General features: G+C 35.7%; 1 protein-coding gene across 1 annotated transcript in view; it reads left to right on the top strand.

The window, feature by feature from the left end:
- LOC148952056 (trypsin-1-like) overlaps nucleotides 1-14,911 on the top strand; it is a 95,341-nt gene that overhangs the window by 1,128 nt on the left and 79,302 nt on the right. The window contains exon 2 of the mRNA XM_089089519.1: nucleotides 4,844-5,100. Within this exon, the coding sequence (XP_088945645.1) occupies nucleotides 5,032-5,100 (69 nt within the window). The 5' untranslated portion in view covers nucleotides 4,844-5,031. The remainder of the gene's footprint in view (nucleotides 1-4,843; nucleotides 5,101-14,911) is intronic.

Below are 14,911 nucleotides of genomic sequence, written 5' to 3'. Positions count from 1 at the left end.
AGACGGAAGATTTTCTTCTAGAACCGTTGGCGTGTCACTAATTGTTTATAGCATTATTCTTCTAACAATCCTTGTAAACTTTTGTCTTTCTTTGGGCAGCCCCTTGGATTAATGTTATGTGTTAAAATCATTTTGTAATAAAATGAATTGAATTGAAAAAAATGAATGGAAAACAAGGTAACAAACAAGCCAATTCAAATCCTATACCGGACCAACTGCTGATTTCGTTTCCTACCTCCAATACCTTAACCGAAGCAATATTAACCTCATGCATAGTCTAACCGGTACCCTCAAAATTATCCTGTGCTTGACTATTAAAGAAGAAAAACTTTTGAATACGCTTATGCGAGCTCTTGGTTCTGTCTGCAAAACCATAATAAATAAAAAAATTGAATAGGTGAAATTTAATGGAATTTTTGTTTTATCTATGTCTTATGACATCTCAGGATTAGTCTCTTTCACTGGGGGCAGGTGGTAAAGGTTCTCCTAGCACTTTCTTTTAGTATCGCCTCGACTGGTTGTATGATTATTTTTTGTGGCTATAGAAACAAAACAGAAACATGCCTATATTTTCGAGTCAAGGTGGTGCTGACCACGTTCTCTTTTCACTACCAAGGCGACTCCACCTTTTAAGTTGAGGAGATGTTTGCAAAAGTGTAAGCATTATCTCTAGGGATATCAGCCCCACTTGGGCATTTGTTCACATATTTCTTTACTGGATATTACATGTATCAACAATTGCTAAACCATTAGAGGAAATTTAACATTTAACTACACATAATGAAATGGAAGTTCACCACTCGCTATAGAAAGACAAAACTTTAGAGTTTAATTTATAATGTCTATAGCTGATCGTATAGGCTAAGTTATACAAATTCTTGGTACTTTCGCATTATATGGGCCTTACAAGGAAACCAATCACGAAAAACCCGTTTTTGACGGGTTAATTCAAGAGACGGCTATAGAGTAATGCAATGCATAGCGTGGTTTTCATTGTGTATACAATATTTAAACTGTTGTTCTTTAGGGTTTAGGGGGGGGCAAAGGTACCTAGATTAGATTAGGTTACGTATTTAATATATGCTATGCTTTACACACACACCCCCCCCTAATGTGCACATATATAGCCTAAATTTGTTTCTAAACTATTATATTTTCATCCTATTTTGTTTTATTTAATTAGCATTAACCAAACTGGACTTTTTAGAAAGGCCCATATATTGGGAAAGTACCAATTCTATACCCAGTGTTGATGGCGAAGGAAAGGGGAATAATAAGAGTCTTTAAGTTATGATGTTAGTAGACTCCAGGATGAGAATTTGAGAGAAACTTTCCAGGAACAGTTGAATACTAAACTTGAGAGTTTAAAATTTGATAATGTGGAAGATGGCTGGAATAATTTTAGAAAAATAATTTGTGAAGTTGCTGAAGGTGTATTAGTGAAGAAAGCTAGAACTGCATCTAAGAATATTAGTGAAAAAGCTTTAAGTTTAATAGAAAGGAGAAAGGACTTGTACAAGAATTATCTGAGTGATAGATCACATGAAAATAAAAGAAATGTAAAGAAAGTGGAGAAAGCATTGAAATATGAACTAAGGAGGTGTGAAGTGGAGGCCATGGATAAAATTGCCGAGGATTTAGAAGATGCAGCTAGACGGCATAATAGTAAAATATTGTACTGGCACGTTAACAAATTGAGAGGTAGTAGTCAATCCGGACTTGTCCCAGTTAAAGATAGGAATGGGGTGGCAATTAGCGATAAGACAAAAGCTAAAGCAAGATGGGCCGAACATTTTGAGAATTTGCTTAACCGAGATAGAGTTGCAGGAAAAAATATAGAGGAAAATGAAAAAGTTTGTGATACCTTGGATGTGAAGGAAGATTTGTTTTGTGAGGAGGAATTAGAAACAGTGCTAAAAGGATTAAAGAATAATAAGGCTCCAGGTGCTGATAGGGTAGTAAATGAGTTTCTTAAATATGGTGGCTGTGAGGTTAGAAATAAGTATTGGAGATTATGAATATGATTTTTGAAAAGGGGGAAGTACCTAATGATTTTAGGAAAAGCTTAATTAAGCCACTTTATAAGAAAGGTGATAAAAGTGAGTGTGGTAATTATCGAGGCATTAGTCTGGTCTCTGTAGGTAGCAAATTGCTTAGTAATATGATACTTTTTAGACTGAGAGATGCCGTAGACAAAGTTTTAAGAGAAGAGCAGTGCGGTTTTAGAAAAGGTAGAGGATGTGTTGACCAAATTTTCACTCTTAGGTTAATAATTGAGAAGTGCCTAAGTTTTCAAACACCTTTGGTTCTCAGTTTTATAGATTATGAGCAAGCGTTCGATTCTGTTGATAGAGGAGCTTTAGTAAAGGTTTTATCCTTGTATGGTATACCAGACAAATACATTAAAGTGATTAGTGCTATGTACGAGAATAACACTGCTGCGGTTAAGGTAGGAAATGAGGTTAGCAGCTGGTTTTGTATTAAATCAGGAGTTAAGCAGGGTTGTGTTCTATCCCCCTTTATATGGATTATTTTGATGGACTTTGTTTTAAGGAGCACAGGAAAGTCAATGGGAGACCACGGAATCAAATGGGGAGGAAAAAGTCTCCTGGACTTGAATTATGCTGATGATTTAAGCATCCTAGATGAAAGTGTGAGCAAAATGAATGAAGTTTTAGAGGCTTTGCGAGTTCAGGGTGCTAGTATTGGTTTGAAAATTAATGTTAGGAAGACCAAGTCACTAAGGCTAGGAATAAGTGAAGATGAAAAGGTGACGTTGGGTAATGAAAAGATTGATCAGGTGGGCAGTTTCACTTACCTTGGTAGTATTATTAGTAAAGATGGTGGGAGTAGTGAAGATGTTAAAAATAGAATAGCCAAGGCTCAGGGTGTTTTTTCACAGTTAAAAAAAGTCTGGAAGAATAGGAAGATAACTCTGCAAACCAAGATTAGAATCTTAGAAGCTACAGTGATGACAGTGGTCAAATATGGCTCTGAAGCATGGACGCTCAGAAAAGGGGATGAAGATTTGCTAGATGTTTTCCAGAGAAATTGCTTAAGGATTGTTCTGGGTACCCGGCTGACTGACCGTATTTCAAACAATAGGCTATACGAAAAACGTGGTTAAATACCGCTTTCTAGGTCTATAATGAAAGAAAGGTTGAGGTGGTTAGGGCATGTTGTTCGGATGAAGGATGACAGATTGCCGAAGATTGTTCTTTTCGGCCAGCCATCTGGGGCTAAACGGAAGGCAGGTCGTCCCCGTCTGGGTTGGGAGGACGTCATAAAGAAATATTTAAAGGAAATGGGAACTTCGTGGGCGGGTGTAAAAAGGGAGGCTTTGAATAGATTGGGGTGGAGGAGGAGCGTGCGTAGCCGTGTTGGCCTCAGGCGGCTTGGTGCTGCGATGAGTTGTTAGTAGTAGTAGTAGTTTAAGCAGGGTGAATTGGAGTACGGTCAAGCAATGTTTTACTGAGAATCGATGTTTTGACTAGCCACGCTTCCTTTGCTGAAGCTTGAGAATTATTCTTTCTGTCAGAGCTTGGAAAGTAGAAATTGTTGGTACTGGTGCATTATGCGGGCACCGCGAAGTCAAATTTGGTTAATGCTAATGAGATAAAATAAAATAGGATGAATATATAATAGTTCAGAAAAAAATGTGGGCTATATATTTGCACATTAGGGGGGGGGGGTGTGTGTAAAGCATAGCATATATTAAATACGTAACCTAACCTAGGTACCTTTCTCCCTCCTAAACCCCAACAAAACAATCGTTTGAATATTGAGAAACCACGTTTTGCCATCAATTTATCTAGCAAATCACCCATTGTCTGCTAATGAAATAGCAGTTTGACGGTTTTCGTGACTGATTTCTTTGATGGCGATGCCCACATAATGCACCAGTACCAAATTGTTTGACATTCCTTAAAGAGGAAAGATAGAAGTATGATCGCCAGTTCTTACAGCCTGTTCAGACGCACGGGGAAACGCTAAAAAAACGATCGGTACCATGGGAACACCGATCGGTTTTTCCAATAGTACCGATCGGTTTTAGGGCTGGGATTTCTTTGCAGTTTCTCCATGGTACCGATCGGTTTTTCGTGTGTCGTCGAGCAAAACTGAGCAAGTATTTCCGAAAGTGGAAAACATGACAACTGTTAAGCACACAAAAGTTCGAGATTGGGTGGTTTTTATCTAGAACCATAAATTTGCAAGGAATCCTTTGTATAAAACTAACACAAAAGAGGAAGATACTTTGCAAGAAATACACTCGGCTTATAGACTTTGACGCGTACAAGTGCATGTTATCTGCGTCTTTTAGGACGCCTTTCCCCTCGTACCGGTCAGTTTTTCTCATTGCTTTTCCCATACGCCTGAATCGGACTAGTACTGTGCGCCTTCCTGATGAACAAGGATTTTTTGTCTGATAATTTGAAATTCTTTACCTTTGACCTTTATCAGACAACAAGTTGAATCTCTATTATTTCATGAAAATATTCGGGATTCTTAAGTTCTTCGAACAGGATCATAATTCAAGAAAAATATATCTAATGGTAACTAAGGGCTGATGTAAATGTCTTGGGACTGAGGGCGAAAGTAGAGATGAGACTTGGATTTGCTTGGAGCAATACAAAAAAAAAAAATAATAATAATGATAATATCATGCGGGATCTGACCAAAAGATTCAGAAACAGGTTGTAAAAGCGTCACAAGAATCGGTAGGTCGTCACTAATGGTTACAATACTATATTAAAATGAAAGTTTTAATACTGAATAATCAAATCTAAGTTGTGTCCTTTATTTGTCTCTTTTAAATATTGCTTAAAAAGACCTTGATTTGCAGGATGTTTTAATCAAGAAGAATCGCATTCATGCTGTAGGATTTAACCGCAAAATCCTGGAAAGATGAAACCAAGATTGAAGAATACGAAAAAGAAGTATTTCTCTTGGATTTGAAATATTTGGCAAAGTCTGTGATATTTTGTTTAAATAGTAATTAAGTGAAAAGAAGTTTCGGCAAGAACCTTTGTGATGGAATCGTTCAAGTTGTGTCTCATATTATGGATGTGTATAATACAGTGGATAAATGCTGCATCTTGGGTAAGTATCACTGATTTCAGTATATGGTACATATCTGTTAGCCAGTACACACTCGATAATTTGGATCTTCAGGTGTGGGGTTAAAAAAACTGAGATGCTTCGGAGATAAATGGGATATATATATAATTTGGGCTGTATATGTGCACATTAGGGGGTTGGGGGTCGGTGGTTAAGTACGGGGGGCTGCATCCAAAATGTAACGTTATTAACTTAATCTAACCAAATACCAACTAAATATATATTAAAATATAGCTACAATGTAGTTTTCCACAGAGCCGAAGCTAATTGTCTCCGTATACAAACAGCAATAAACCGGTTATTGTCTGATTTTATAGATCCAAATTTTGAGTGTGTACAGATAAGTACCAAGTATGTTACTAGCACATTCAGTTTTGTCAAATGCCGAGCACAAAATAACTACAAAATTTTCCCCCCTAAACACATCAAAGGTCTATTAATACGAAAAACGCCGTTTTCAAGCACTTTTATTTTCGGGTAATATCGCATTTTTGTCAATGTTGCCACGTTGAACTTTGAAAACAAATGAGCAAGCTTATTGGTGGAATTTGGCAACACTTTTCGTCTGTATAAACTCAAACTTTAACAATCTATTAATTCCCAAGACAGCTATACCTTGAAAGGAAAGCTACACCTTCTTAAGCTCTTTGATGCCCTATATTTTGAGCTTACTTATGAGAATTTTCATCCAAGTTTCCTTTTTTCCTTAAATTTGGTGCTCGTTACTGCCAAAATTTGCTTAGCTGCGTATCCATTTTCCATCAAAAAAGGAGTTCCTAATTTTCCCATTTCTTTATGATGTATTTGCTTGTGTAAGTTTCCACTTAACCAATACAAACAATCAGATTCATTTCACTGTCTTTGATAGCCTGCTTTAACCTAACTCCATATTTTTATGGCTCTCAGGTTATAAGTCCGAAAACAGTCATTAGAAACGGAGAAGTTACTAAAACCTCTTACGATGATAATCAAACAATGTGCATTCTGCCATTTGAACCTTTGGAACAAATTTTATTCTGTGTCAGGTTTAAATTTTCCAAAAAGAAAGTAAAAGTTATTTTAAGTGAAACGAATTATTTTTATGTTATATTTCCCCTTTTTTTAAATTCTAACTTAATGCTGAAAGTGAGTTGGTCTTAGGCAGTTTTTTAAACATAATACTTTGCATACTACACAAGGGCATGTTAGCAAAGTTGGTTATTTTTTATTATATGACCTCTACTGCGGAAGCAAGTACCATAAAACAGTTTATGGTAACGAACTAAGTAAGGAGCGACCCGGCTCAATAGTAACTGAAACTCTAAAAGACGGGATTTTGATACCGATAAGATATATCATACGAATCGGATTTTTATGTTGATTTCAAAGATATAAGTTTCATCAGGTTTAGGCTTACCCATCAAAGGTTACGAGGCTGAGAAAATTTGCCTCATTTTAAAGAAAAGACGGAAACACCCCCTAAAAGTCGTAGAATCTTAAATCACACCATTAGATTCAGCGTATTAAAGAACCGTACTGTACACGTTTCAAGTCCATATCTGCAAAAATGTGGAATTTTGTATTTTTTGCCTGACAAAAGATCGCGGATGCGTGTTTTTTGTTGTTGTTTTTTTTCCAGGGGTGATCGTAACGACACAGTGTTCCTAGAATATCGGGAGAGGGCTCATTCGAGCGAAATCTAAAAGTTCGAGTGTCCTTTTTCAGTGACCAAAAAAATTGGAGGGCAACAAGGCCCCCTCCCACTCCCCTTTTTCTCAAAATCGGCCGATCAAAATTTTGAGATAGCCATTTTGTTCAGCATAGTTGAAAGACCGAATAAATGTGCCTCTGGAGACACTATGGTCCCACAGGCCCCGGGGAAAAGTCTAAGTTACAAAATTTGCCCAATGTTTAAGTATCGTATTTGTTGTTGGGAAGAATGCATACATTTGTTGGGGAAGAAAGGAATTTTTTGCTGATGGGATTTTCGCCCAATGTTTAAGTATCGTATTTGTTGTTGGGAAGAAGGCATACATTTGTTGGGGAAGAAGGGAATTTTTTGCCTATGGGATTTTCTACGAGGACAATTTTCCATGGGGAGGGAAATTTGCAAAGAGTGAATTTTTCAGGGGGAATTTTACAGTGGGGGGATTTGCCAAAATTCCTATATGAAATTCGTCTTATGTCTTGCTTTCTCTTCACGGACTCAATTTTACGCGTGGAGATGTTAAGGGTAGTTGTTTGGGGTAACTTTTACCAGGATTGATTTGCCTAGAGAATAAATCCGTGGGGAGGAGGTATATTTCGCAGAAGTGTAGCCAGACTTTCTGGCATAATTTAAAAACAATCAGAAATTAAATAAAAATAGCAGGTTTTTTCAACTGAAAGTAAGGAGCAACATTAAAACTTAAAACGAACATAAATTATTACGTATGTCATGGGAGCTAATCTACCTCAACACCTCGCTCTTTATGCTAAAGTTTGACTCCTGAAGCACTATGTTCATTTAATTAGAACAGTAATTTTTTTTTAATCACTTAAAAACTTTAGCGTAAAGACCGAGGTGGTGAGGAAGAGCAATTTCCGTCACATACGTATTAATTTCTGTTCGTTTTTAATTTTTAATGTTGCTCCTTACTTTCAGTTAAAAAAACTTGTTTATTTTATTTAATAACAACAAAAGAGTGAGGCTAATTGGTTTCCTAATCTATTCTTCTAAATGTAATTATATTAAAAAAAGAAAATATGAAGACGTACAAATACGTTTATTTTACAAATAAAAAATATACAAATAAGAATAACAATATCCAATATATTAATATCACACGCGTAAGATATATAGAATAATGTCTTACTGAGGTGTAAATATTAAATAATGGTAAGCCTTTAAGGGAAGATTGTGGAGTATCTCGTATAAATAACATGAATAACTGACGTTTGCATCATAGGACTTGGATGTCTAAGCCCTAATCTTCTTGCAATCTTTCATATAATCATGGATTTAAAAAAAAAAGGAAAAAGAAAACCTAGGCTATCAGTTTTTTGGATAAATCTGTTTCTTTTGTTATTGACAAGGTATTACTGTCACCTTTTTTAAGTTTTCAGAGACTAGGTGACGTTAATTTTTAACACGGTGTATTTGGTCAAGCTTGTTCAAAAACCTTGCTATTGGCAATAATAAAAAAAATATATTTGGATTGCCTTTTTTGTATCATTATAAACCTGATATATACATATATATATATATATATATATATATATATATATATATATATATATATATATATATATATATATATATATATATATATATATATATATATATATATATATATATATATATATATATATATATATATATATATATATGTGTGTGTGTGTGTGTGTGTGTGTGTGTGTGTGTGTGTGTGTGTGTGTGTGTGTGTGTGTGTGTGTGTGTGTGTGTGTGTGTGTGTGTGTGTGTGTGTGTGTGTGTGTGTGTGTGTGTGTGTGTGTGTGTGTGTGTGTGTGTGTGTGTGTGTGTGTGTGTGTGTGTGTGTGTGTGTGTGTGTGTGTGTGTGTGTGTGTGTGTGTGTGTGTGTGTGTGTGTGTGTGTGTGTGTGTGTGTGTGTGTGTGTGTGTGTGTGTGTGTGTGTGTGTGTGTGTGTATATATATGTATATATATATATATTCCGTAGTATTTCTAAAATTATAAGGTTTTTTTGAAATATGAAGTGTTTTAATAGCTTTACCCAGTAAAAAAAAAATTATTCATTTTCAGGTTTGGTGGTGTGTTGAGACCACAGTTTATAGAATTAGCAGTATGATCATACCCTATCTCACCCGTTATAAAAACCCGGACCAAGGTGCGAGTGCTCCAGAGAACGTTTTTGCAGATATAAACATAAGCGGCATTAGATCTTTTCACGGGTAGACAAGTCAGATTTCTCTTGGACACGAAACAAGTGGAAACCTGCTATTACGAATAATGCACTTTGTAACCATTTCTTATTGATTGACGGAAACAGACTAACCCGCTAATGTAGAAATAAGTGGGAGGAGCTTTTTGTTCGTACCGAGAATGAAGACCAGAAATGATCTGCGATAAACTTACTGGATAATTCTATAAACTGTGGTTGAGACTGAATGGGCTCTAAAAATTATCAGTCCATCAAACATTAACTTATTGCTAGAAAGCAATATACTGAATATAAAAACCAATATACAAAGTACTGAAAGTCAAAAATCAAGGAAAAGAGAGAGAAAATAAATGAAAGAACTCGAACCGTACCTGTAGGGATCAAGAAATACCGTATATAAGAAAAAAATGAGTCACCTACTTTCAAAAACCCTGTGCCCATCGCTTGGCACATGCCAAGTATAGTGGAACTGTGCCGCGCGTTGTGGAACGGCACGTTTGGCGCTCCTTAGAAAATTTCACTAATAGAAGCAAGAAATAACGAATAAGAAACTAACCGGTCTTATTTTGGACGCGATTGAATAGACAAATAGTAAAAGGCGATAACAAGCACAAAGGGTATTAGGGTTTTAAAAAATCCTTTGGCGTTAAGTAATTAGAGACTTCAGGGCTTTTCATAATTGTAATTGTGAGATTCTAATTTGAAGTTATTTCAGTAGCTTTATCTGACAGTCCCAATGAACCTGCAGCCCTTTTAAAAGACCAAATTCTGCTCGCTTAAATTATTCGCCATATTATTTGGATTCTTTTAAAGTGCACAATTACATCCTTTTGTATACATTGGATATAGATCCCCACCTATATATTTTCTGATTTAATCCATACAGTTTGCAGATATAAATTGAGGTGGTATTACTTACTCTCTCAAATTGCTGAAGGCCTATTCACAATCAGATTTTACCAACACCAAGATTTAGTTAGCGCTACTCTTCTGATTACTTGGAAGTTCTATGAAAAATCTGATTGGGTCAAACTAGCGTTTGCTAAATCTCGGTATGAGTAAACTCTTAATGTAAATGGGCCTCAAATATTATTTGCTGGCAATCTTCACCAGGCATCGCAATAAAAACTGTAACTCTCAAGTTTAATACTCAAATAACACATCAACACCAACACTTCTAGTAGGCTAACACTTCAATTTAAGGGTCGATGATGAGGATCTTATGTTTTTTAACAATAGGAAAACGTAGAATAATTGTCATCCATATTCTTTAAGATAAAGACTTTCCAAGAGTTAAACCTCCCTTGGGTGGGGGGGGGGGTGAATTTAAATATAAGCAAAAATAGGCGATTTGTATGGAAAATGAAATTATTACAAGGAGATTGGAAATATTTTGACAGTTTAGTGAAAGAAGTGTTAAAAGCCAAAATACTTCCCCTTTCCCTATGTAGACTTATTCCTCCCCACCCTGAAATGGGTTTGATCTTATGGTACTTTATTTGTAGCCGGGCAAAACGCGAGAAGACCCGCATATAGAATGTCAAACATACCATTGAAAAAGAGGTTTCCGCTGCATAGTGAGTTATTGCTCACTCCTTGACAAAGATTTAAACTTTAGTTTTTTGGGGTTAAAGGGGCAAAAAAGGGTACCTAAGTTAGGTTACGTATTAAATATACGCTATGCTTTACCTCCCCCTCCCCCCTAATGTGCAAATATATAGCCCAAATTCGTTCATAAACTATTATATTTTTATCATACTTTGTTTTATTTCATTAGCATTAACCAAACTTCACTTCTCGCGTGTTCCTCGGCTACTAATAAAATACCGATCTTATTCTGGAATTAAATCACGCTGAAACCCCTGTTCACAATCTTTGGGACATGGGCGACCTTATAAATTTTCCCAGAGTTTTGCACACTCTGGAATTAAATCACGGTCAAACCCCTGTTCACAATATTTGGGACATGGGCGACCTTATAAATTTTCCCAGAGTTTTGTACACCTTCAGGAACATTTTGGGTGGATCAGACAAAAAGATTGTATTTATCAGGATCGCTGAAAGATTCGATATTTCTGTGTATTTTTGGTCTTCCCGTGAGGCAGCCTTCTTGCCTCTCCCCCTCACAGTGGACAACCTTGCTTTAAGATGTATTCAAAGCAGTAAGACCAGTGCCAAGTTAGACCTTAAACCTTTGGAACCTTATCAAAGCCTCTCATCTTCGGACTCTCATCTAGTGTGTGCTTATAGGACTGTAGGCTGTATTTTGTTTTTCAATACTAAATAATTTCCATAGTCTACTGAAGAAAGTGTGCCCATGTATTTCATGTGATCCTAGGTTTGCAATATATATATATATATATATATATATATATATATATATATATATATATATATATATATATATATATATACAAAGAAAGCATTATAGGCAGAGGGGAGGACTCCTTGTCTGTCCCCCTAGAATCTGGCAATTTTTACGATTTTTCGTAATTTTTTCCTGTTTTCTATATAATCCATGTATTAGTTTTTTGTTTAATTCACACCCCTTCCAGAAATACTATCCCCATCAAAATAAACTCCGTAATAAATTCCTGATTGTAACAATTCATTTAAAGTTTCATAAAAATTTTAGGCACTAACGTTAAGGTGTTTCGTGTGTTTTTGTCTCCCCTTGAATATAAAAGAGAAGTAATTGGTCAAAACACCCATTTTCTCTTATTACGAGTCTCTAATTATATACATTTTTGGAGGTCCTTTGACTCCAAAAAATATACTTGTTTTCAATTATTTGACCTACTGCCGTAATTGTCAGCAACCTTGATCTTGAACGAAAGAGAAATTGTCGATGTTATACCTAAGTACAGTCAGGAAATTGACCCTGGTCTGGTATATCGTCGACCTGTTTATCCTGTTTTCATTCTGAACCTTGCCAAAAATGCTGCTGTCGTAAAAAATGGGGTATAAATACATCTGATCAAGTGTAATGCAAGAATAACACGAAGTTGATGGGACACAAAATACCTCGTTCAAATACAAGGTCTGTGTGGCCAGGAGGCTTGAGAACAAGGTGCTATTTAGAGGCTGGTAATTAAGTCAATTGGAAAACGAACACAAATTAATGAAAAAAAAATGTACAAAACACTTCTTTTGTGAGATTTTCTTCTTAGTTAATTCATCCTCAAATGCAGTAAAGGACTCTTGCGACATAAAATGCACTTGCATCGATTTCAAATGGTGAATTTAGAGATTAATTTAACCATTTGGCTGGGATTACTAAGAAGTTTAAATATCTATGAGTACAACAAAGGATTTATGAAGATTCCAGAATATACAAACCATACCATATGAAGATTCCAGGCTATACAAACCCTATATGCTTCTTATGCCTTTGTGGACAGTCGAGCTTGAGAACTCCATTGGGTAAGCAGTGACTACATTGATCCCAGCTAAAAAGATTTTATTACCACCTCTTCATATTAGATTAGGAATATTTTTTGTAAATTCCCTGTTAACAGACGGGAATGTTGAAAATATATTAATTCAAGATTCTGAAAATGGTTAAAGCCAAGTTAGGCACTCACGTGTTATAGCGACCACACAAAAGAAGTGAAGTTAGGTTAGTCATCGTGAAATATACCAAAATACAATGAAAATATAATACTTTAGTAACAAAATTATGGAAGCTATAACACAGAATTACGGAAACCAGGTAGCCCAGAACGCATTATATTAAATACCTAACCTAGCCAACTTTATATATTAAATATTTAATACCTGCATTGTAGTTTTTCTAACTGAGACTAAGCTAATTATCTCCGAATGCAGACAGAGAAACCGGTTTACTCAGATCAAGAACTTGAGTGTAGTCGCTATAACACGTAAGTACCCCAAGTTGAATAAGGAACTTGTACTAGTCGCAGTTTACGAAAACTGTGGCTTACCCAGTAACTACTACTCCTTTTCAGAAACAATGGAAGATGAAAAAACAAAAGAATTGGAGTCTTTTGAAAACATAGCGCCCACTATTTGGGGATACTCCCTCTAGACCCCTATAATCCGATATAATGTTCGCCGAAAATTTTCGATATAACTCTAAAGAGTGGAAATTGCAGAATAAAATAATAAGATCCCAGAACAATATTAAAATATGTCATTGGGGGGTTATTCCTCACGCAAAGTTCCCTTTTTTATCGAATGGAAGAAGCTTCGTTGACAATAAGCTGTAATTGACAACTAAAACTAGGTTACATTAATTACAACCCACCCCTCAAGATTGATATGAAGGGGTTTTCCCTTTCTAAAAAAAATAAACCATCTACACTGGCAAATGTAATTTCTTTTTTGTTTATTCACTGGAAGGTCAGTCAAAATTATTGTCATGAGTTTACCATGTTTTACCATGTTTTACCAGGAGTTTGAGTATCGCTCTTAACTGAGTAACGCTAAAAAAAACTGCTCTTTTATTTAATTTTTGTTCGTTTATAATAGGATACCCATGGCTACCTTAAATGTAAACAGGGCTACCACCTCCTTAAACACAACTCTTTAAATCAAAATTTAAACTTTCACACAACAATACTTCGTGAAAAAGAGCTGGTTTAGCGTATTTGTATTTCAAAATAAAGTATCTTTATCCAAAATAAACAATCACTCTGTAATGTAAGGGGAGCATCATCTGAATATCCATTCACCTCGTAAGGAAAAAGATAAATTTCACATTTTGTAAATAATGTCTCTAGACAACTCTCAGGCATATTGAATTTCACTGTATATCAAACAGTTCGTGGTAACGAACTGTTTGATATAAGGAGCGATGTTTGATGTAAGGAGCGACCCGGCTCAATGGTAACCGAAACCCTAAAAAAACGGAATTTTGGTACCAATAGATACATCAAAAGAATCAGATTTTAATTCTGATTTCAAATATATAAGTTTCATCAAGTTTAATCTTACACATTAAAAGTTACGCGCCTAAGAAAATTTGGCTGATTTTTGAAAAAAGGGGGAAAACCCCCCTAGAAGCTATATAATCTCAATGAAAATCACACCATCATATTCCGCGTATCAGAGAACCCTACTGTAGAGGTTTCAAGCTCCTATCTACAAAAATGTGGAATTTTGCATTTTTTGCCAGATGGAAGATCACGGGTGCGTGTTTATTTGTTGTTTTTTTTTGTTTTTTTTTCCCAGGGGTGATCGTATTGACCCAGGGGTCCTAGAATATAGTAGGAGGACTCATTTGAAAGGAAATTAAAATTTCTAGTTCCCTTTTTAAGTGATCAAAGAAGTGGAGGGCAACTAGGCCCCCTCCCACGCTCTTTTTTTTCTCAATGTCACTAAATTAAAATTTTAAGGTAGCCATTTTTTTTCAGCATAGTCGAAAATCTAATAAATATGTCTTTTACGATGACTTAATCCCCACAGTTCCAAGAGGAAGGGCTGCAAGTTATGAACTTTGCCCATTGCTTACATATTGTATTGGTTATTGGGAAGTATACAGACATTTTCAGGAAGAATTTTTTCTGGTGGGGGGGGGCTGGGGGAGGGGGTTGCTCGGGAGAATCTTTCCGTGGAGGATGTTTCTTTGGGTAAGGGACATTTCTATGAAGGGGGCGCCGGATTTCCAAGCATTATTTAAAAAACGATCAGAAATTAAATTAAAAAAATCAAGTTTTTTCAACTGAAAGTAAGAAGCAACATTAGAACTTAAAATGAACATAAACTATTACGTATAGGAGGGGGGTCTCCCCCAAGTCAATACATCGCTCTTTACACAACAGTTTTTTTTAGTGCTTTCAAAAGAGCTATCTATTCTAATTAAACGGCCGTTGTGATTAAGGGGTTTGTAAATTAAATTTTTTTTTAACTTTTAACGTAAAGAGCGTGGTATTGACTAAGGGGAGAACCCCAT

Source organism: Artemia sp. Qi Xiang Cuo, chromosome 5, assembly GCF_049724085.1.
Source record: "Artemia sp. Qi Xiang Cuo chromosome 5, ASM4972408v1, whole genome shotgun sequence".
NCBI lineage: Eukaryota > Metazoa > Arthropoda > Branchiopoda > Anostraca > Artemiidae > Artemia > Artemia sp. Qi Xiang Cuo.
This window is presented reverse-complemented; position numbering and strand designations above follow the sequence as displayed.